At 38.1% G+C, this 24,480-nt stretch overlaps 1 protein-coding gene across 2 annotated transcripts in view; it reads right to left on the reverse strand.

The window, feature by feature from the left end:
• ZDHHC15 (zinc finger DHHC-type palmitoyltransferase 15) overlaps nt 1-24,480 on the reverse strand; it is a 93,678-nt gene that overhangs the window by 38,066 nt on the left and 31,132 nt on the right. For both annotated transcript variants that reach the window (XR_007132833.1, XM_047765070.1), the window contains exon 3: nt 19,715-19,809. Coding sequence is in view for 1 of the 2 variants with exons in the window: in XM_047765070.1 (XP_047621026.1) it covers nt 19,715-19,809 (95 nt within the window). In the remaining variant the exon portion in view is untranslated. The remainder of the gene's footprint in view (nt 1-19,714; nt 19,810-24,480) is intronic.

A 24,480-nucleotide genomic window follows, 5' to 3' on the forward strand; every position in this document is an offset into this window, starting at 1 on the left:
AAAGGACAGGTACAAGATTGTTCATGGTAGCTTTATTCATAATGGATAAAAAGAGTAATAACCCAAGTGTCCTTCAACTGGTGAATGGTAAACCAGCTATGATAAAATAGAATAGCTAATAGCAGTAAAAAGAATGAAAAACTGAAACATGCATCAAAATGAATGAATTTAGAAAACATCACATTGAGGGAAAGACTTACACAAAACAGTGCATACTATGATTCTTTTCCTCTGAGTTTCAAAAATAGGCAAAATTAAACTATGGTGATAGTTTCTATCACCCAAACTATGGTGATAGAAAGATTAGTGGTTACCTCTGAAAGGAAACTGATTGGGAAGGGGGGTGAAGGAGATTCCTGAGGTGTTAGAAATGTTCAAAATCTTAACTTGGCTGGTGATTATATGGTGTATATATAGGTAAAAATTCATGAAATCATACTCTTTACAACTTAGTTCTTGGAATAGAGTATGTATTTATACATCAACAAAACAACAAAACAAGAAAATAAAATATTTAAGATAATTTAAATGTATCTAACCTTAAAAACTGGAAATGTATAAAATCAAACACTGACTCTGTAGAGTGCCATGGCCATTTTTATGATATTAATTCTTCCAATCCAGGAGCATGAAATATTTTTCCATTTATTTGAAGCCTCTTTAATTTCCTTGATTAATGTTTTATAGTTCTTAGTGTATAAATCTTTCACTTCATTGGTCAGGCTTACTCCTAGGTATTTAATTTCGGGGGGTGTAATTTTAAAAGGTATTGTGTTTTTATATTGCTTTTGTAATATTTCATTGTTAGTATACAGACATGCAACCGATTTATGAATGTTAATCTTGTATCCTGCTACATTGCTGAATTCTTTGATCAGTCTGAACAGTTTTTGTGTGGAGTACTCAGGGTTTTCTATATAGAGTATGATGTCATCTGCATACAGTGACAGTTTTACATCTTCTCTTCCAATTTGGATACCTTCATTTGTTTGTCTGATTGCTGTGGCTAGGACTTCCAATACTAGTTGGAATAAAAGAGGTGAGAGTGGGTATCGTCTTGCTGCCAAAGCAATCTACACATTCAATGCAATCCCTATCAAGTTACCCAGGACATATTTCACAGAACTACAATGAACAATCTGAAAATTTATATGGAACCACAAAAGACCCAGAATTGCCAAAGCAATCCTGAGGAACAAAAACCAAGGAGGTATAACTCTCCCATACTTCAGGCAATATTACAAATCTACAGTCATCAAGACAGTGGGGTACTGGTACCAAAACAGACATACAGACCAATGGAACAGAACAGAGAACCCAGAAATAAATCCAGAAAAAAACCCAGACACTTAGGGTCAATTAATCTTCAACAAAGGAGGCAAGCATATAAAATGGGAAAAAGACAAGTCTCCTCAGCAAGTGGTGCTGGGAAAACTGGACAGCCACATGTAAATCAATGAAACTGGAACACACCCTCACACCATGCACAAAAATAAACTCAAATGGCTGAAAGACTTAAACGTAACCTCCTAGAAGAGAACATAGGCAAAACATTCTCTGACATCAACCGTACAAATGTTTTCTCAGGTCAGTCTCCCAAGGCAACAGAAATAAAAGCAAACATAAACCAATGGGACCTAATCGAACTGACAAGCTTTTGCACAGCAAAGGAAACCACAAAAAATACAAAAAAACAACTTATGTAATGGGAGAAAATAGTTTCAAATGATGCAACTGACAAGGGCTTCATCTCTAAAATATACAAACAACATACACAACTCAACAGCAAAAAAAACCAACAAGCCAATTGACAAGTGGGCAAAAGACCCGAATAGACATTTCTCCAAAGAAGATATACAGATGGCCAACAAGCACATGAAAAAATGCTCAACATCACTGATTATTAGAGAAATGCAAATCAAAACTACTGTGAGGTACCACCTCACACCAATCCAAATGGCCATCATTAATAAGTCCACAAAAAACAAGTGCTGGAGGGGGTGTGGAGAACAGGGAACCCTCCTACACTGTTGGTGGAAATGTAAATTGGTACAACCACTATGGAAACAGTATGGAGATTCCTCAGAAAACTAAATATAGAACTACCATATGACCCAGCCATGTCACTCTTTTTTTTTTTTTTTTGGTCTTTTTAGCTATTTCTTGGGCCGCTCCCACGGCATATGGAGGTTCCCAGGCTAGGGGTCGAATTGGAGCTGGAGCCACCGGCCTACGCCAGAGCCACAGCAACGCGGGATCCGAGCCGCGTCTGCAACCCACACCGCAGCTCACGGCAACGCCAGATCGTTAACCCACTGAGCAAGGGCAGGGACCGAACCCGCAACCTCATGGTTCCTAGTCGGATTCATTAACCACTGCGCCACGACGGGAACTCCCCATGTCACTCTTGGGCATATATCCGGAAAAAACTTTCCTTGAAAAAGTTACTTGCACCCATATGTTCATTGCAGTACTATTCACAATAGCCAAGACATGGAAACAACCCTAATGTCCACTGACAGACAATTGGATTAGGAAGCTGTGGTATATATACACAATGAAATCCTACTCAACCATAAAAAAGAACAAAATAATGCCATTTGCAGCAACATGGATGGAACTAGAGACTCTCACACTAGGTAAGCCAGAAAGAGAAAGACATATGATATCACTTATATGTGGAATCTGATATAAGGCACAGATGAACATATCTACAGAAAAGAAACAGACACATGGACTTGGAGAACAGACATGTGGTTGCTGAGGGAGTGGGATGGACTGGGAGTTTGGGGTTATTAACTATTGCATCTGGAGTGGGTAAGCAATGAGATCCTGCTGTTATAGCACAGGGAACTATATCTAGTAACTTGTGATGGAACGTGATGGAGGATAATGTAAGAAAAAGAATGTGTGTGTATGTGTGTGTGAGAGAGAGAAAGAGAGAGAGAGACTGGGTCACTTTGCTGTACAGTAGAAATTGACAGAACACGGTAAATAAACTGTAATGGAAAAAATAAAAATCATTAAAAAATTTTAAAAATCAAACACTATTTTAAGAACCATAGCTTGAGGTGCATTTTTATGGAATCATGTTATTCTGAAGCGGAGTGAAAACTGAGCACCTGCCTTGAGGAACTTGGAAATACGTAGGAGAATTTTTAGCCATTACAATAAATATAGTGCACTACAGGCTTTTAACGAATGGAGGCTCAGGAAACTAATGATTCTGCGATGAACCAGATAGACACACACAACCGAGAATTTTCAGAACCAAGTGTCTATATAAAATAGTAACTAAATAATGTAAATTTAATATAAAAAACCTGGTTATTTGTTTTCTTAGAACAGTTATACTAACTTGAAAATATAAAGTTTTTAAAATTTATTTTTTATCTTTTTAGTGAAGTATAGTTGATTTAAAAGTATAAAGTTTTAAACAATTCTTTTTAATTTTGATAATTAAAAGTAGCACCTTGGGGAGTTCCTGTCATGACTCAGTGGTTAACAAACCTGACTAGTATCCATGAGGATGCGGGTTCGATTCTTGACCTTGCTCAGTGGGTTAAGGATCTGGTATTGCTGTAAGCTGTGGTGTAGGTCGCAGACACAGCTCAGATCCTGTGTTGCTGTGGCTGTGACATAGGCCAGCAGCTAGAGCTCAGATTCGACCCCTAGCCTGGGAACCTCCACATGCTCTGGGCGAGGTCCCAAAAAAACAAAAAGTAGCATCTTGGGTAGCCCTTTAATTTTTGGGATGTCCTTGGGTAACTTCTTGTGGTATATTGCCCCAGCTGGAAAGACAGAGGCAGTGTTGTTACTGCTTCTATGTGATGAAAACCTTGTGGTTACCCAACAAATAAGCATTAGTTTGGAATAAGGTGTCGTGCCTGCATGCCCTATTTTCTGGCACTAAGCAAGCCTTTTTGAGGATTAGAATGCAATGAGCCAGTAAACGCATCTTCAGTGGGACATTTGGTGATAGGCTGAGATGTATTTGGTATTAGAGAAATTAATATCATGATTATTAAATAGGCCCAAAAGATTCACATTTTCTTTTTACCAGTTAAAAAGATGATGGTGTGGTCTTCAATATTAGACATTTGCAGTGGTTTTCTAAATCCTATCATCATCTCATCCAGTTTAGACCAACAAAATTCCTAACCACTAAGCCTCTCCACTGGTCTACAAGCTTCATAAATAGTGTGAAGAGGACAATTACTTTATTGAGCTAAAATTAACATAACATAAAATTTTATTTTAAAGTGTACATTTTATAGTGTGCAATTCAGTGGCATTTAGTACATTTACAGTGTTTTGCAACCATCCCACTATCTAGTTCCAGAATATTTTCATCACCCAAAAAGGAAACCCTGTATATATTAAGCAGTCATTCCCTATTCCCTCCATATCCATGCCCTTGATAACCACTAATCTACCTTTTGTCTCACTGGGTTTTCATTTCTGGATATTTCATATGGATGGAATCAATATGTGGCCTTTAGTGTCTGCTGTATTTCAGTTAGCATGTTTCCAAGGTTTATCCATGTTGTATCATGTATCGGAAATGCATCCCTTTCTATGTCTTTATAATATCCCAGTTTTATGTATACATTACATTTTGTTTATCTATACATCTATCAATGGATATTTGGCATGATTCCACTTTTTGGCTATTGTGAATAATACTACTATGAACGAATATTTCTTTGAGACCCTGCTTTCAATTCTTTTGGGTTCATACCTAGAAGTGGAATCACTGAATCATATGGTAGTTCTATTTTTAATTATTTGAGGAGCTACCATACTGTTTTCCATAGTGGCTGAACCATTTTATATTCCCATAAATACCTCACAAGGGTTCCAGCTTCTCTACATTCTTGCCAACACTTGCTATTTTCTGCTTTTTTTAAAAAAAATAATACCCATCCTAATGACATGAAGTGGTATTTCTCTAATGATTAATGATGCTGAGCATTTTTTGATGTGTTTGTTGGTTATGTGTATATTTTCTTTGGAGAAATGTCTATTCAAATCCTTTGCCCACTTAAAAGTCAGACTGGTAGTTTTTTTGTTGTATATGTCTTAAAGTTCTCTTACATTCTTGTCAGGTACAAGATTTGCATCCCACAGGTTGCCTTTTCATTCTGTTGGTTGTGTTTTGATGCCTAGAATTTTAAATATATTAATGTTGTCCAATTTATCTATTTTTACTTTTGTTTACTCTGCTTTTGGTGCCATATCCAAGAAATCATTGCCAAATCAGTGCTGTGAAATTCATTGTCTATGTTTTCTTCTAAAAGCTTGATAGTTTTAAAAACTATAGGTTTTTAGGTTTAGGTCTTTAAGCTATTTGAGTTAATTTTTGTATATGGTGTAAGATAAAGGTCCAACTTCATTATTTTGCATGTGCACATCCAGTTTTCCCAACACCATTTGTTGAAAAGATCATCCTTAGCCCTTGAATGTTTTTGGTACCCTTTTCAAAAATCATCTGATCATATATGTGAGGGTTTATTTCTGGGCTCTTTATTCTATTCAAGTAGTCTTTACGTCTGTACCACACTGTTTTGATTACTGTAGCTTTGTAGTAAATTTAGAAATGAAATGTGAGACCTCCAACTTTCTTCTTTTTCAAGGTTGTTTTGGCTATTTGAAGTTTCTTGAGATTTCATATGAATTTTAGGATATAATTTTCTATTTATGCAAAAAGTATCTTTGGCATTTTGATAGAGATTGCATTGAATCCTAGAACAATTTGGGTAGTGATGTCCTTAACAATATTAACTATTCCAATTCATGAATACAGATGTCTTTGCATTTATTTGTATCTAATTACATTCAGCAATTTTTTTTTTTAGCTTTCAGTGTACAAGATTTTCACATCTTTATTTTATTTCTAAGTATTTCATTCTTTTTTCTTGATTAACGTTTATAGTTCTCAGCATAGAAGTCTTTCACACCCTTGGTCAGGTTTATTCCTAGGTATTTAAAATTTTTGGTGTGATTTTAAAAGGTTTATATTTTTATATTCAGTTTCTAATATTTCATTGTTAGTATACAGAAATGCGACTGATTTCTGAATGTTAATCTTGTGTCCTGCTACATTGCTGAATTCCTTATCAGTATGAGTAGTTTTTGTGTGGAGTCCTTAGGGTTTTCTATATAGAGTATCATGTCATCTGCATACAGTGAAAATTTTACTTCTTCTCTTCCAATTTGGATACATTTTATTTTTTGTTTGTTTGATTGCTGTGGCTAGGACTTCCAATACTATGTTGAATAAAAGTGGTGAGAGTGGGCATCCCTGTCTTGTTCCAGATTTTAGTGGGAAGGCTTTCAGCTTTTCTCCATTGAGTATTATATTTGCTGTGGGTTTGTCATAAATGCCTTTTATTATGTTAAGGTATGTTTCTTCTATACCCACTTTGGTAAGAATTTTTATCATGAATGGATGTTGAACTTTGTCAAATGCTTTTTTTTTGCATCTACTGAGATAATCATGTGGTTTTTGACTTTCCTTTTGTTAATGTGGTATATGATCTTGATTGATTTGTGCATGTTGAACCATCCTTGTGAACCTGGGATGAATTCCACTTGGTTGTGGTGTACAATCTTTTTTATATATTTTTGGATGAAATTTTGTTGAGAATTTTTGCATCTATATTCATCAAAGATAGTGGCTATAATTTTCTTTTTTGGTGGTATCTTTGTCTAGTTTTGGTATTAGGGTGATGGTGGTGTCAGAATGTCTTTGGGAGTGTTCCTTCTTCTTCAACCTTTTGGAAAAGTTTAAGGAGGATGTGTATAAGTTCTTCTCTGTATGCTTGGAAGAATTCACCTATAAAGCCACCTGGTCCTGGGCTTTTGTTTGTAGGAAATGTTTTTATTACATATTCAATTTCATTTCTAGTGATCAGTCTGTTCGGTTGATCTATTTCTTCTTGATTCAGTTTTGGTGGGCTGTAAGTCTCTAGAAAGTTGTTCATTTCTTCTAGGTTGTCAAATTTGTTTGCATATAATTGTTCAGAAGTAGGATTTATGGATCATATGGTAGTTCTGTTTTTAATTTTTGAGGAACTACCACTGTTTTCCATAATGGCTGCAACAATTTACATTCCCACCAACAGTGTTTGAAGGTTCCCTTCCTTCCACGTCCTCACCAATAGTTGTTATGTTTTGACTTTTTGATAATTGCCGTCTGATAGCTGTGAGGTGACACCTCACGTGGGTTTGATGCATTTCCCTGATTATTCAAGTTGAATATCTTTCTATATACCTGTTGGCCATGTGCATGTCTTCTTTTGAAAGATATCTATACAGGTCCTTTGCCCATTTATTTTTATTTATTTATTTTTTGTCTTTTTGCTATTTCTTTGGCCCGCTCCCGAGGCATATGGAGGTTCCCAGGCTAGGGGTTGAATCGGAGCTGTAGCCACCGGCCTACGCCAGAGCCACAGCAACGTGGGATCCGAGCCACGTCTGCAACCTACACCACAGCTCATGGCAACACCAGATCCTTAACCCACTGAGCAAGGCCAGGGATCGAACCTGCAACCTCATGGTTCCTAGTCGGATTTGTTAACCACTGCACCACGATGGGAACTCCCCTTTGCCCATTTAAATAGTGTTATTTGGTTTTTTGGCTATTGAGTTGTATGAGTTCCATATATATTTTGGAACTCTATCTGATATTTGTTAGTAATCAAGTATGTTCTCCTATGCCATAGGTGTCTTATTGTGTTGATTGTTTCCTCTGATGTGTAAAAATTTTTAGTTTGATATAATCCTACTTGTTTATTTTTGCTTTTGTTGTATATGCTTTGGTCTTCAATCCAAAAAAATCATGCCGAGACCAATGTAAAGCAATTTTCCTCTGTTCCCTTCTGGAATTTTTATGGTTTCAGGTCTTACATTTAAATCATTAATCCATTTTAAATTAACTTTTTGTGGATGGTCTGAGAAAAAGGTCCAATTTCATTCTTTCGCATGTAGATAACCACTTTTTCCAGCAACATTTATTTATTTATATATTTTTTTGTCTTTTTGCTTTTTTCTGGGGCTGCTACCATGGCATACGGAGGTTCCCAGGCTAGTGGTCTAATCAGAGCTGTAGCTGCCGGCCTATGCCAGAGCTACAGCAACGTGGGATCCAAGCCACGTCTGTGACCTACAGCACAGCTCACAGCAATGCCAGATCCTTAACCCACTGAGCAAGGGCAGGGACTGAACCCGCAACCTCATGGTTCCTAGTCGGATTCATCAACCACTGAGCCACAATGGGAACTCCTCCAGCAACATTTATTAAAGAAATTATCATTTTCTCATTGTGTATTCCAGGCAACTTTGTTGACCATTAGTTGACTGCATATGCATTAGTTTATTTCTGGACTCTTAATTGTGTTCCATTGGTCTATATACCTGTTTTTATGCCAGTATCATATGGTTTTGATTACTATAGCTTTATAATATAATTTGAAATCAGGGAGTATGATGCTTCGTGCTTTCTTTTCCTTGGAAAAATTGCTTTAACTATTTGGGATCTTCTGTGGTTACAAAGAATTTACCAATGAAGCCATCAGGCCCTAGACTTTTGTTTGGAGATTTTTTTATTACTGATTCAAAATCCTTACTTGTCATCAATTTGTTCAGATTCTAATTTCTTCATGTTTATTTCTTCATAGGCTGTATCCTATGAAGACAGGATGTATCTTCATGTTTATTTCTTCATAGCCTACTTCTTCATATGCTGTGTCCTTCTAGGAATATCCACTTCTAGATGATTTGATTTATTAATTATATTCATAGACATTTCATATCCTTTTTATTTCTGTAGTATCACTTGTAACATATCTTTCTTTTTAGTTTATTTACTTGAATATTCTCTCTTTTCTTCTTAGTCTAGCTAAAGGTCTGTCAATTTTATCACTTCAAAAAACCCAATCTTTGTTTCTTTGATCTTTTTAAGTGTTTTTCTAGTCTTTATTTCATTTATCTCTGCCCTGATATTTATTCCCTTCCTTCTTTCTTTCCTTTCTTTCCTAACTTTAGGCTTAGTTTCTTTTTATAATTTTGTAAAAGATTTTTATTTTTTCTATTATAGTTGATTTACAACTCTATTATAGTTGATCTATTGTAGTTAACTTACAATGTTCTATCAATTTCTGCTGTACAGCAAAGTGACCCAGTCATACACACACACACACACACACACACACACACACACACACACACACACACACACACATTCTTTTCTCACATATCCTCCATCATGTTCTATCACAAGTGACTGGATATGGTTACCTGTCCTGTACAGCAGGATCTCATTGCTTACCCACTCCAGATGCAATAGTTAATAACCCCAAACTCCCAGTCCATCCCACTCCCTCCCCATCGCCCTTGGCAACCACATGTCTGTTCTCTAAGTCCATGTGTCTGTTTCTTTTCTGTAGATAGGTTCATTTGTGCCTTATATTAGATTCCAGATTTAAGTGATATCATACAGTACTTGTCTTTCTCTTTCTGACTTACTTCACTTAGTATGAGAGTCTCTAGTTCCATCCATGTTGCTGCAAATGGCATTATTTTGTTCTTTTTTATGGTTGAGTAGGATTCCACATCTTCTTAATCCATTCATCTGTCAATGGACATTTAGGTTGTTTCCATGTCTTGGCTATTGTGAATAGTGCTGCAAGGAACATAGATGTGCACAAATATTTTTCAATAAAAGTTTTGTTCAGATATATTGCACTTATTTCTTCTTTTCTAGTTCTTTTAGATGAAAAAAATAGGTTGTTTATTTGAGATAATTCTTTCTCAATGTAGGCATTTATTGCTATAAACATCCCTCTTAGAACTGCTTCTGCTGCATCATATAAGTTTTGATATGTTGTGCTCCCATTTTTATTTTTGTCAATATATTTTTTAATTTCTCACTTTATTTCTTCTTGGCTCGTAGGTGTTTAGGAGGCTGTTGTTTAATTGCCACATATGTGTGAGTTTTCCAGTTTCCCAAAATTATGATTAGAAAATATCCTGGATATAGTTTCTTTCTTTTTCTTTCTTTTCTTTTTTCTTTTTCCTTTTTTTCTTTTTGCTTTTTTAGGGCCGCAGCCACAGCATAAAGAGGTTCCCAGGCTAGGGGTTAAATTGGAGCTGTAGCTGCTGGCCTACACCACAGCTGTATCCTTAACCCACTGAGTGAGGCCAGGGATTGAACCTGCAACATCATGATTACTAGTCGGATTCTTTTCTGCTGTGCCACCACAGAAACTCCCCTGGATGTAGTTTCAATTTTCTTAAATTTTAAGACTTGTTCTTTGGCCTAATATATGATCTGTTCTGGAGAATGTTCATATGTGCTTGAGAAGAATGTGTATTGTAGTGCTATTGTATAGAATGTTCTGTGTATATCTGTTGAGTTCATTTGGTCTATAGTATTATTCATATTTCCTTTTTCCTTATTAATTTTCTATCTAGATGATCTATACATAGATAAAATTGGGGTACTGAAGTTCTCTACTATTATTTTATTGCTCTCTATTCCTTCCTTCAGTTTTGTTAATATGTGCCCTATATATTTAGATGCTCTAATGTTACAATTATATATAGTTATATTTCCAATTGTCGTATCTCCCAGTGAATTTACCCCTTTAGTATTATATAATGATCTGTTTTGTTTCCACTTACAGTTTTTGACCTAAAGTCTATTTTGTCTGATATAATTGTAGGTACCCTTGATCTCTTTTGGTTTCCATCTGCATGAAATGTCTTTTTCCATCTCTTCACTTCCAGCTTGTGGGCATCCTTAAATCTGAAGTGATTCTCTTACAGCAGCATGTAAATGTGTCCTGTTTTTTCTTTTTCTTTTTTAAGTCCATGCAGCTACTCTGTCTTTTGATTGGAGAATTTAACCCATTAACATTTGAATGAATAAATGATAGGTAAGGATGTACTGTAACATTTTATTAATTGTTTTCTGTTTGTTTTATAGTTCCTTTGTTCCTCCTCAGTGTTTTCTTTGTGGTTTGATTCTCAGTAGTAGAGTACTATTATTTCCTTTTCTTTATCTACTGTGAATCTGGCTAGAGGTTTTTTTTCTTTGTGGTTACCATGGAGCTTACATCAAACATATTTATAACATTCTATTTGAAGCTGGTGAGAAGTAAACTTCCATTGCATACAAAAACACTGTCCTATTACTTCCTCCCCAACATTTTATGTGTTTCATTTCATAATTTATGTCTTTTCATAGAGTATCCATTAAAATTGTTACTCATTTTTTTAAAATATTTTTAAATCTTTATACTAGAGTTAAAAGTGATTTACACACCACCATTACAGTACTCCAATATTTTGAATTGTTCTATATATTAACCATTACCAGTGAGGTTTTTTATTTTTTTATTTTAAATTTTATTTGAGTATAGTTGACTTACAATGTTGTATTAGTTTCAGGTGTACAGCAAAGTCAACCAGCTATATATACCCATGCTTTTTCCCCCATATAAGTTATTACACACTGTTGAATAGATTTCTCTGTGCTATACTGTAGGTTCTTATCAACTATCTGTTTTATATGATAGTGTGTATATGTTATTCCTATCCTACCAATTCCTTCCTCCTCCTGCCCACCAGTTTCCCCTATGGTAATCATAAGATTGATTTTCAAGCCTGTGAGTTTATTTCTGTTTTATAAATAAGTTGTTTGTATTATTTTTATTAGATTCCCCATAAAATTGAAATCACACAATATTTGTCTATCTTTGTCTGACTTATTTCACTCAGTATGATAATGTCTAGGTCCACCCGTGTTGCTTCAAATAGCATTATTTCATTATTTTTTATGCTTAAGTAATATTCCATTCATTAAAAAGTCTACAAACAATAAATGCTGGAGAGGGTGTGGAGAAAAGGGAACCCTCCTGCACTATTGGTGGGAATGTAAATTGGTGCAACCACTGTGGAGACCAGTGTGGTGGTTCCTTAAAAAACTAAAAATAGAACTACCACATGATCCAGCAACCCCACTCCTGGGCATCTATCTGGAGAAAACCATAATCCTAAAATGTACATGCACCCCAATGTTCTTTGCAGCACTATTTACTGGCCAAGACATGGAAACAACCTAAATGTCCATTGACAGCAGAATGGATAAAGGAGATGTGGTACATATATACAATGGAATATTGCTCAGCCATAAAAAAGAACGAAATAATGCCAGTGAGTTTTTAAATGTGTTTTCATGTTACTAAGTATCTTTTCATTTCCACTTCAACATTTTTTGTAAGGCAGTTCACCTAGGGAAGAACTCCTCCAGGTATGTTTGGTGGAAAGTCTTTCTCTCTCTTCCATTTCTGAAGAATGAGTTTCCTAGGTAAAGCAACCTTAGTTGGTAGTTTTTTTCTACAAGCATTTTTCTTTCTTTTTTTTCTTTTTTGGCCACCTCGTGGCATATGGAGTTCCTGGGATCAGATCCGGGCTGCAGTTGTGACCTATGCTGCAGCAACAGCAATGCCAGATCCTCAATCCTTGTCCCAGGCCGGGGATTGAACCTGCATCCCAGTGCCACAGAAACACCGCCAATCTTGTACCACAGCAGGAACACCTTTCTACAAACATTTTTAATATATCATTCCACTCTGTCGTGACCTGCAGTTTCTTTTGAGAAAGTCACTGATAGCTTTATGCAGGTTCCCTTGTGAGTGACCAGACTCTTCTATTCTTTCGAAATTTCTTCTTTGTCTTTGATTTTTGAAAGTTTGATTATAATATGTCTTGGTGAAATCCTCTTTTGGTTGAAACTGTTTGAGAACTTTTGAACTACATGTGCCTGGATATCCATATCTCTCTCTAAATTTGAGAAATTTCTAGCCATTATTTATTTAAATAAGCTTTCTACCCCTTTTTTCTTCTCCTTTTATTCCCATAGTGCATATATTCTTATACTTTTTGTTTCTTTTTTTTTAGATTTACCTTTTTTTTTTTGTCTTTTTGCTATTTCTTTGGGCCGCTCCCACAGCATATGGAGGTTCCCAGGCGAGGGGTCCAATCGGAGCTATAGCCACCGGCCTACGCCAGAGCCACAGCAACACGGGATCTGAGCCGTGTCTGCAACCTACACCACAGCTCACGGCAATGCCGGATCATTAACCCACTGAGCAAGGGGAGGGACCGAACCCACAACCTCATGGTTCCTAGTCGGATTCGTTAACCACTGCGCCATGACGGGAACTGCCATATATTCTTATACCTGATGGCATCCCACAGGTACCATGAACTGTCTTCACCCTCTCATTCTTTTTTCTTTATTTCCTCTAACTTGATAATTTCAAATCACCTGTCCTTGATTTGTTCTTTCTTCTGCTTGATCAAATCTGTTATCTATGTTCTTTATATTATTTTTCATTTCATTTATTATATTTTTCAGCTTCAGAATTTTTTGGTTCTTTTTTATGATTTACCTTTGTTTAACTTCTCTTATTTTCTTTCTTTTTTGGCCGCACCTGTGGCATATGGAAGTTCCCAGGCTAGGGGTAGAATTGGAGCTGCAGCTGCAGGTCTATGCCACAGTCACTGCAACACTGGATCTGAGCCACATCTGCAACCTATGCCAGATCCTTAACCTACTGAGGGGGGCTAGGGATCAAACTTGCATCCTCATGGAGACTATGTTGGGTCCTTAATCTACTGAGCCACAACAGGAACCCTACCCTTTGTTTAGCTTCTTGTTTTGTTCCTAACTTTGTTGAATTGTCTATGTTCTATTGTAATTTGCCAATTTTCTTTAAAAATTATTTTGAGGGTGTTTTTTAATAGATTTACATTTATTCAAGTTGATTACTAGAATATTGTGCCCCTTTGATAGTGTTATTTTTCCTTGAGTGTTTGCATTTTAGTAGCATTGCATGGATGTGTTCACGTAAAGTCTTCCAGAGTTTATGGACTGGTTTCAGAAAGACTTTCACCTATTGGTGGGTGCAAGGCTGCCAGTTGGATAGGATAAAGCAGTTCTGACTCCAGGGAAAGTGCAGTGGTGTAGTCTGTGCAGCTCTGTCAGCTGTCATCAACATCAGAAAAGACTGAAAGGGACCTTTGTGGCCAAGGTTGTGGGTGCCTGCAGAAGTAGTGAGGGCTGTTCTGGTTTTCAGTGGTAAAGGCTGCTGGGGTCCTCCTGATCTATTTTTCTACCATGATGGAAGTCATGGCTGGGGAGACTCCTCAGGCCCTGGATCCAGCTTGTAGGCCAACTTACAGTGGTTGTTTCCACAATGTTTAATACATGGGTACCTATGGAACAGCCATGGAGCTAGAGTCTGGAATGGAGGCATGTATAAAGCCACTGATGGCTTGGGGGTATAGGGCAGTGGTAGTGCTAGTATCTGGGGTACAGATACCTACTCCCTGTGAAGTGTTGATAGTGGTGTGCAAGGTGCAGATACTTATGGAACAGCCACAGCGCTGGAGTTCAAAGCTCACACAGAGCTATAGAGGCTCTAGGATCTGGGGCATGGACACTCCCACTGTGGCAATGACTCCATTGCCCTAAGTGCATGCACTTGCCAAGCAGATATGGAGCTGTGATCTGCTAGCAGGCATGTGTGGTGCATGGATAAGCCTGCTACAGTAGTGTACTGGGTGTTCTATGTTTGAGCACTTATGAAGAAGCTAATGGACCTGGGTTCAAGAGGGCAGGTATACCTACTGCTGTAGTGCTCCAGTTTCTGTGATACAGGCACTTGCAGAATGGCCATGGATCCATGATCCAGAGCACATGTTCATGGAGCAATAATGTCTCCAGGGTCTGGGACATGGGATAACACGCAGTGTAGGAGGCTCTGGTGTCTGAGTTGTTGGTGCCATGGAGCCAGGGTCTGAAGCATGGGTATGCATGGAATCTGTTGGCAGGTGCTGGGGTCTGGTAGCAGGTACATATGGGGTGGCCATAGCTCTGGTGTCTAGGGTAAGCACAAGGTTGGGGGGGTTATGGCAGCTGTGGTACTCGGCCAGCACAGTAGTGGCTTCTTCTTATAGAGAGGTCTCAGCAGTGTTTCACTCTCTGGGGAGTCTGTGGCAGTGTTGGCTGTTGGTTACTTCAGTGGCAAAAGCTGCCTGTATCACTTGTAGAGCAGCCTGCGGGATACACACCAACATACATTATGGGGTCCTCTGCTGTGAAAGCTGGGGAAATTCATAGCTGTCATGGAAGCTGTTCAGGTCCTCAGCAGCAAAAGCTGCCAGAGTCCTCCACAGAGAAGGCCACTGGGGATTGTATTGCCATCTGCCATGGGGCTGATACTGACAGCCACTGCCCTGTTTTCTGATTCTTAGACCTCTTTAGATGTCTCAACCATGTTTCCCTCAGCAATCCTTTCTGTGTGGTTGTTCTCCATTTTTGGTCCAATGTGTTGCTGCACATTCTTCATTAGACATTTGAGCCCTCCCAAGGGATATATTCATTCATGCATAGCTGTCTGTTGTTTTTTATGGGGGAGATAGAGACTGGTATATTCTAATCTGCCAGCTTACTGGTATCTCTCAGTAAGATCTTTTTCTTCTTTGTGTCTTCTGACAGTTTTTGGCTTATTTGAGCTTTTTCTTGTTTCCTGAGGTGGGCTTGTATTGCTATAAACTTTCCTCGTAGAATGCCTTTTGCTGCATCCCATAGCTTTTGCAGTAGTCATATCTTTATTGTCATGTTCTTCTAGGTATTTTTAAATTTCCTCTTTGATTTCTTCAGTGATCCATTGGTTGTTGAGTGGCATGTTGTTTCGTCTCCACGTGTTTGTGTTTTCTTGCAGGTTTTTTCTTGTTGCTGATTTCCAGTCATATAGCGTTGTGGTCGGAAAAGATGCCTGATATGATTTCAATGTTCTTAAAGTTACCGAGGTTGGATTTGTAGCCCAGGATGTGATCAATCTTAGAGAACGTTCCATGTGCACTTGAGAAGAATGTGTATTCTGTTGCTTTTGGATGGAATGTCCTATAAATATCTATTAAGTCCATCTGGTCTAATGCTCCATTCAGGGCCTGTGTTTCCTTATTGGTTTTCTGTCTGGATGATCTGTCCATTGCTGTAAGTGGGGTGTTCAAGTCCCCCACTATGATTGTGTTATTGTTGATTTCTCCTTTTAAGGTTGTTAGCAGTTGCCTTATATACTGTGGTGATCCTATGTTGGGTGCGTAGATATTTAAAATTGTTATATCTTCTTCTTGGATTGATCCATTGATCATTAGGGAGTGTCCTTCCTTGTCCCTTAAAATATTCTTCATTGTAAGGTCTATTTTGTCTGATATGAGTATTGCTACTCCAGCTTTCTTTTGATCCCCGTTTGCATGGAATATTTTCTTCCATCCTTTCACATTCCATTTGTATGTGTCCCTAGAAGTGAAGTGGGTCTCTTGAAGACAACAGCATATATATGGGTCTTGTTTTTGCATCCATTCAGCCAATCCATATCTTTTGGTTGGGGCATTTAGTCCACTAACATTTAAGGTAATTATTGATATGTATATTCTTATTGCCATTTTATTCATTGCTTTGGATTTGTTTTTGTTGCTCTTTTTCTTCCCTTCTTTTCTTGTTCTCTCCTCTTGTGGTTTGATGACTAGCTTTAGTGTTGTATTTGAGTTGATTTTTCTTATTTGTTTGTGTATCAATTGTAGATTTTTGGTTTGCAGTTGCCCTGAAGTTTTGATATAGGGGTCTATATATATACGAGATTGTTTTAAGTTGTTGGTCTCTTAAGTGCAAGTGCATTTCCACTCTCCTGCATTTGTACACATCTCTTCTCATGATTTCTGGCTTTGGTAGCATAATTGTGCATGGATGATTTTGTATATTTACTGTATATATGCCTTTACTGGTGAGCCTTGTCATTTGTGGTATCTTTGTTTCTGGTTGTGGCCTTTTCTTTTCTGCCTAGAGAAGTTCCTTCAGTATTTGTTGGAAAGCTGGTTTAGTGGTGCTGAATTCTCTTAGCTTTTGCTTATCTGAGAAGGTTTTTATTTCTCCTTCAAATCTGAATGAGAGCCTTGCTGGGTAAAGGAATCTTGGTTGGAGGTTTTTTTCCTTTCATCACATTAAGTATATCATGCCACTCCCTTCTGGCCTGCAGAGTTTCTGCTGAAAAATCTGCCAATAACCTTATTGGGTTCCCTTGTATGTTATTTCTTTCTTTTCCCTAGTTGCTTTCAAGATTTTCTCTTTGTCTTTAATTTTGGTCAGTTGGATTAATATGTGTCTTGGTGTATTCCTCCTTGGGTTTATTTTATATGGTACTCGTGCTTCCTGGGTTTGAGTGAGTGGTTCCTTCCCCATGTTAAGGAAGTTATCGGCTATTATCTCTTCAAATATTTTTCTGTCCCTTTATCTCTCTCTTCTCCTTCTTGCACCCCTATAATACGGATGTTGGTGCACTTAACGTTGTCCCAGAGTTCTCTGAGACTCTCTTCATTTGTTTTCAATCTTATTTTTCTTTTCTGCTCCACATCCGTGATTTCCACTAGTCTGTCCTCCACCTCGCGTAATTGTTCTTCTGCCTCCTGTATTCTGTTGTTGGCTGCTTCTAGTGAATTTTTTATTTCATTTATTGTATTTTTCATCTCTTCTTGCTTAAGTTTTATAGTTTGTACCTCTTTGCTCAGTGTTTCCTATAAATTATCCGTCTTTGCCTCCAGTTTATTTCCAATGTCTTGCATCATCTTCAACATTAACAGTCTAATGTCTTTTTTCCTGGAGGCTAAGTATCTTCTGATCACTTAGCTGTTTTTCTGGTTTTTTTTTTTTTTCTTTCTCCCTTATCTGAGTTATAGTTCTTTGTCTTTTCATTTTTACAGGTTTTTGGTGCAGTGACCTTTTTGGAAACAATAGAGTTGTAGCCTCTCTTACTTCTGGTGTCTGCTTCCCTTGTGACTTAAGTTGGTATGGGGGCCTGCTTTAGGCTTCCTGATGGGAGGGACTGGTGCCTGCCTACTGGTAGAGGGTGCTGATTCCTATCCCTCTGGTGGGTGGGGCTTTGTCTCTGTATGAGATTAGAGGCAGCTGTGTACCTGGGTGTCTTTAGGCAGCCTGTTTACTGATGGGTATGGCTGTGATCCCACCTGGATTTTTGTGTGGTCTGGGGCTTCTCAATGCTGATGGTTGGGGCCAGATTTTCCCAAAATGGCCACCTCTAGAAAAACACACTCTGATGAATATTCCCAAGAGCTTTGCCTCCAATGCCCTTCTCCCACAACAAGCCACAGTCACCCCCTGTTTTCCCAGGAGATCCTCCAAGAACTGCAGTCAGGTCCAACCCAGATTCCTGTGGAGGCTTTGCTTTGCTCTGGGACCCAGCACACATGAAAGTCTGTGTGTGCCTTTCAAGAATGGGGTGTCTGTTTCCCCCAGTCCTGTGGAGCTCCTGCACACAAGCCCCACTGGCCTTCAATGCCAGATGCTCCAGGGGCCCTTTCTCCCAGTGCCAGATTCCCAGGCATAGGGACTTGATGTGGGGCACAGAACTCTCATTCCTGTAGGTGAGTCTCTGTGATACATTTACTTTTCAGTCTGTGTGGCTTCCTTCCCAGGAGGTATGGGGTTGCTTATATCATGTAATCACCCCTCCTACCTCTTGAAGTGGCCTCCTCTTTGTCTTCTGGTGTAGGATATCTTTTTGAAAGTTTCTGGTCCATTTGGTTGAAGGTTGCTCAGCATTTGGCTTTAATTTTGTTGTTTTTATGAGAGCAGTTGAGCTCCAGTCCTTCTATTCTGCCATCTCAATCCTGTCTCCCTCCTTACTACATTTTAAAATCCCAGTTTTTGGCTTAAAGTCACTTCATGTGATATTAGTACAGCTACCCTTTCTCTCTTTTGATTACTGTTTGCTTGGAATAAGTTTTTCCATCCTTTCACTTTCAATCTACTTATGTCTTTGGTTCTAAAGTGAGTCATTTGTAGACACCATAAAGGTAGATAATAGTGTTTATCCATTATGCCAATGTCTGCCTTTTAACTAGTAGTTTAATCCATTTATATATCAAGTAATTACTCATAAGGAAGAACTTCTGGCATTTTCTATTTATTTTCTATATATATCTCATGTTCCTCAATTTTTGCATTACTACCTTCCTTTTTGTTTAATTTTATTTTGTGTGTGTATAATTTTGATTCCCTAAATGGGAAAATTTAAACCAGTACTTTCCCTAATGTTTCGAGGCTGTTGAAATCTCTTCCATTGTTTTTTCCCTACTTCGGACCCTAATTTGTTTCACAGTAGTCACACATTATAAATTCCTGATAGAGAACAAATTTTTTGATGTGCCCTCACAAATATTGCATGAAACACTTTCATTCAAGGGAAAACAGTTTGGAAATGATAATTTAACTACTTTCATTTTTTTCTAGTTGTCTTCTAGAGTTTCACTGAGTTCTAAATTATTATAGTTTCATAAGAACTGACTTAGATGAATCCTCAGAATCCAAGTGGTTTCTTGTTTCTCTCAGTATATCACCAATGCATGTTTCCCAGTCTTAAAGACATCCGTTACTAGTGATTTCACAAACTCCTTCTTATTGTTAGTTTACCTTTATCACTACAAATCCTTTTTAAAGACTACCCTGAATCTCTTTTTTGTAATAGAAGATAATTTTCTCCTCTTCTTGCCCTTTTCTTGTGTTATTAGTATTTCTACTTTTCTCTGTTTTTAGCTTGTATGAAGTAAACAGTATTCTTACCTTCTGGTTTGGCTGTTGTGGGAGTGTAAAAATAGACTTCCAGTAGGTCCAGGTAAAGAACACAAAGATGGCATGGTAGAATATAAGGTAGATAACTGAAATTTAAGAAAGAAAATCAGTGTTTATATTTTCATCCATTTCTAAGAGTTCACAAAGACATGAAGCTCAACAACAAATCTCTATTTTGTTTTCCAATTATCAAGTATTTTCTAGTATTATTATGAATTTTTTTTTGTCTTTTTGCCTTTTCTAGGGCCGCTCCCACGGCATATGGAGATTCCCAGGCTAGGGGTCTAATCAGAGCCATAGCCGCCGGCCTACGCCAGAGTCATAGCAACGTGGGATCCAAGCCACGTCTGCAACCTACACCACAGCTCACAGCAATGCTGGATCCTCAACCCACTGAGCAAGGCCAGGGATTGAACCCACAACTTCATGGTTCCTAGTTGGATTTGTTAACCACTGCACCACAATGGGAACTCCAGATGTTAATTCTTATCTTTTTCCCATGCAGTGACAGAAAAAATTTATAATGCCAAATTTGGGACCAGAAACTTTCTGGAAGCTGCAAATTTTAAAAGTATCCATGTGATCCTAGAATAAAGGGGAAATGTCTCTAATGACAATGTGGAGGAAGCTACTGTTGCCAATTGTCATTATCTCAGCCACTGTGGTGCAGTGTGGGTGCTGAAAGATAATAATGGTAGTATTTCACAGTGCTATAGAATTTACAGTGTGCTCCCATAATATTATCTAATTTTATTTTTTTTAATAATTTGTGAGACAGGTAATAGGATAGGGATAGTTGTAATCATCAGGGTAGGTGATTATCCAAATCCACACAGCTTCTATAAGGTCTTAAACACTGGACTTCTGACTCTAAATCACAAGGTTGTTTTTTTTCAGTAGCCTCAAAAACTACATGCTTTTTTTTTTCTTTTTGGCCACCACGCAGCATATAGAGTTCTGTGGCCAAGGATAACCAAGCCACAGTTGCGACCTACACTGCAGCTGCAATCTACACTGCAGCTGCAGCAAGCCAGATCCTTTAACCCACTGTGCCAGGCCTGGTGACTGAACTTGAGTCATGGTGCTGCAGAGACACCACTGATCCCATTGAGCCACAGCAGGAACTTCTTTTTTTCCTTTTAAAAGATTACAAACTTTTGTAATCTCAGTTGTACCTTTGAAACATTTGTAAAAGTGGCTCCCCACCACTTTTCTTTTTATACTCTTTGTCTCCTAGAGAGCTCTTCTGATACGGGAAATTTCAGTATTCTTCAGAGAAGTCATTGTAAAACTGAAGATCATGAATTCTCCTGTGGTGCAGAGGGTTAAAGATCTGGCATTGTCACTGTAGCAGCTCAGGTCACTGTTGTGGCACAGGTTCAGTCCCTGGCCCAGGAACTTCCAAACATCATAGGCGTGACTAATTTAAAAAAAAATTTTTTTAAAAGACTGAGAGATATGGCCTTTAGAGGTCATTAAGTTTTTCAGCCCACCATCCCAAGGAGGAAGCTCTTCTCCAAAATCCCTGGAAGGTAATTATTATATGTCTGTCACATTTCACCCTGCAATGGGTATTAGCTATGGTCTCAAATGTATTATGTATGGAAGTCCATTATTTTCTGCCTTAAAAATGAGCAACATATTTCTCTATATTTCATAATTTTGTACCTAGAATAATCATCTCTATAAACTGTAGGGATACCAAGTCTTTCTTTTTTAAGTGTGATGCTCTAGTGATATTTCAGATCCCTAGAGAAGTCAAACAGCTTGTGAACTATATCCCTGAACCGCCACTACTCATGGACACTGGAATGAAATGGGAAAACATCTTTTTTAAGCAAACAGGCAAAGTAGAGCCCTTTACTTATCTGGTAGTGATCACAGTCGTGGGGCTCAGAAGCCACAGAAGCTGTGTTTACCACATAAAAGCCAAAAACCTTTAAAGTATTGTTTTTTCCTTGCACAATGTGCAAAGGTTTTGTTTTCAGGAGTAGGAGAAATCAGCCATAAGGAACATGACCAAATGTCAATAAAAAATCCACCTCAGCAGAAGTTCTGAATTTAGTCAATGTTTTGCAATGTCAATATCCCATTGTGGGAATAGCTTTTGAAACGAGAATGACTACTTGAGCATTTTTCCTGAAATAATGATTCATAAACACATTGATAAAAATTATGGAATATGAAAACATATGGTTCAAACAACATAAAGTTGTTATTAGCAACATCTTTGGCCAGCAGGATGCCTTTCTAGATGATGCTCCCAGGAACTAATGGGAAGTGAGTGAGTGTGAGTGTGCGCATGCACCCACATGCACACATATGTGGACATATGTACACATTTCTGTGTGAATAAGAATGAACGCAGTGGAGTTCCCATTGTGGCTCAGTGGTTAACAAATCCAACTAGGAACCATGAGGTTTTGGGTTTGATTCCTGGCCTTACTCAGTGGGTTAAAGGATCCGGCATTGCCATGAGCTGTCGTGTGGGTTGCAGATGCAACTTGTATCTGGCATTGCTGTGGCTGTGGTGTAGGCTGGTGGCTACAGCTCTGACTGGACCCCTAGCCTGGGAACCTCCATACACCATGGGAGGAGCCCTAGAAAAGGCAAAAAAACAAACAAAAGAATGAACACAGCAAATAGACTGCTCTGAATGTAGCAAGATGGGCATCAAAATGGGGAAAATAGAAAAATAATGATGCTTTGTTATATATACTCAGGCACATAAATGCTAAGGCTGTTACCGTAGCAATTATGTAGCATACCTTTTTTCTTTAAAAGCTACTGTTGGAAACTATGTTTAGTTTAAAAAACACTATTTCCTGTAGTATATTTTATATCAATTGAAAAGCATTTGAGTTGGTAGCCATGGGTAATGGGGAGAGGGGTGTACCTTTCAATTACATAATATAATTCAAATGGGAATATCAGCTATAACATTAGCAACTGAGAGTCCTCACTAAAACCCTTATTTTGGCTCAATATAGAAACCCCCAGAATATGATCAGGGGGAAATCTGTCAGCTAGATAGTCATTTCTCCCTTTGTATAGGACACCTAGTAATGAGGTCTTGATTCTAGTATTTGAGTTCACTGCTTTACTTTACCTTCACTATCTTAAGACTCTAACAAAGTGCTGAACCTTGTCTGTCAGCTATATGAAATAATGTTTGGAGAGAATAGGGTTACAGCCCTATAGGACAAGGACCTAAGGATAGTTCATGAGAATACAGAACTGTTCAAGAGTTGTTTCTCTAGGAAAATACAAGATTTTCTCAAATTGTTTCTAAGGTTTAGACCCCCAAGAGTCTCTCTGATGGTGAAGTCAAATTCTAGAACCAACACATGTTTTGAAAGAACATGGCTTTTCTTATCCTAATTATCCTAATATCCCCTAATTAGATATCTTCCCATTAGATATCTACCACTCATCAATTTATAAACCTTTTGTGAAGCTGATTATATCTTCAGTCTATACCAATTCTGGAGAGTAATGAGTCTCATAAGTTTGCCAGCCACTGTGCAAAGTAGGGCTTCATTTTAGTAGCCTTAAACTTAGCCTTTTTCACTTTCAAAGAGTTTTCTAGTCTCAGTGTATTGGAGTTTGGTGAATAACACAATGCTAACAAAATATATACCCTTTATGTGTTTATAAACTTGGATTATAGCCCCTTTCAATTTTTGTTTTTATATGCTGAAGAGGCCTCTCTTAATGCTCTGCTTTGGACATTGAGGTATCAGGCAATATACAAGTGATTTGGAGTCAGATGACTTGGGTTTGAACTCTGGATCTGCCACTTAATAACTGTATGTCCTTGAGAAGCTGATTAACCTCGCTGACCTCATCATTTGTATATGTATATGCATGTATATATGTATGTGTGTATATATATGTATATATATATATGTATGTATATATATATATACACACACACAGACAACAGCAGGTTGTTATGAGAATTAATTTACCTAAATATGGAAGTATCTCACTACACTAAGAACTTCATTAGCATCAGTTTTCCTCTTCCTCCTCCTTTGTCTTAAATCCTAGCAATTCGTTTTCTGACATGTGGTGGTAAAAAAAACCCACAAATTTTAGGTACAGACATACCATGGCTTTATTCAAAGAGAGGAAAATGGGGGCGGAGCAAGAGAATTAATATCTTCTCCCACAAACACATCAAAAAAAAACATGTATGTGTCAAACTACTTGCACAAAACATCAACTGAATGCTGGCAGAAGAACTTAAACCTCCAAAAAGGGCAAGAAACTCTTGACATAACTGGGGTAGAACATAAGAAAAAGAGAGAGAGAAAAGAAATCAGGATAGGACTACCATTCCCGAGAGGGAGCTGTGAAGGAGAAAAGGAACCCACCTCCTGGGAAGCCACCTAACTGATGAAAGATCGGCTGAGTCAGTGGGACCTCAAAGTTGCCAAGAAAAGCGTAGCAGCTGGACTGAAAACAGCAAAGCAGAGTGAGAGCTGTGGGACCTCAAAGTTGCTGAGAAAAATGGAGCAGCTGCACTGAGAACAGCAAAGCAGAGTGAAAGCTGCACAGACCACCTGAACCACCAGCCTGGACACCACAGCTTGAGATGCTCAGGTGGGGTTGGGTGCTAAGACTCAGGCTCCAGAGGTCCTTGCTGCTACTGAGAGCCCAATGACCAGGCACTGACTTCTGGCCCTACCCATTGCCTCCTTCTTCCTGAAAACACACTGAGCATCCTGGGAACAACAGCCTGCTCACACCAA

The sequence above is a fragment of the Phacochoerus africanus genome, chromosome X (assembly GCF_016906955.1).
Source record: "Phacochoerus africanus isolate WHEZ1 chromosome X, ROS_Pafr_v1, whole genome shotgun sequence".
Classification (NCBI taxonomy): Eukaryota; Metazoa; Chordata; class Mammalia; order Artiodactyla; family Suidae; genus Phacochoerus; species Phacochoerus africanus.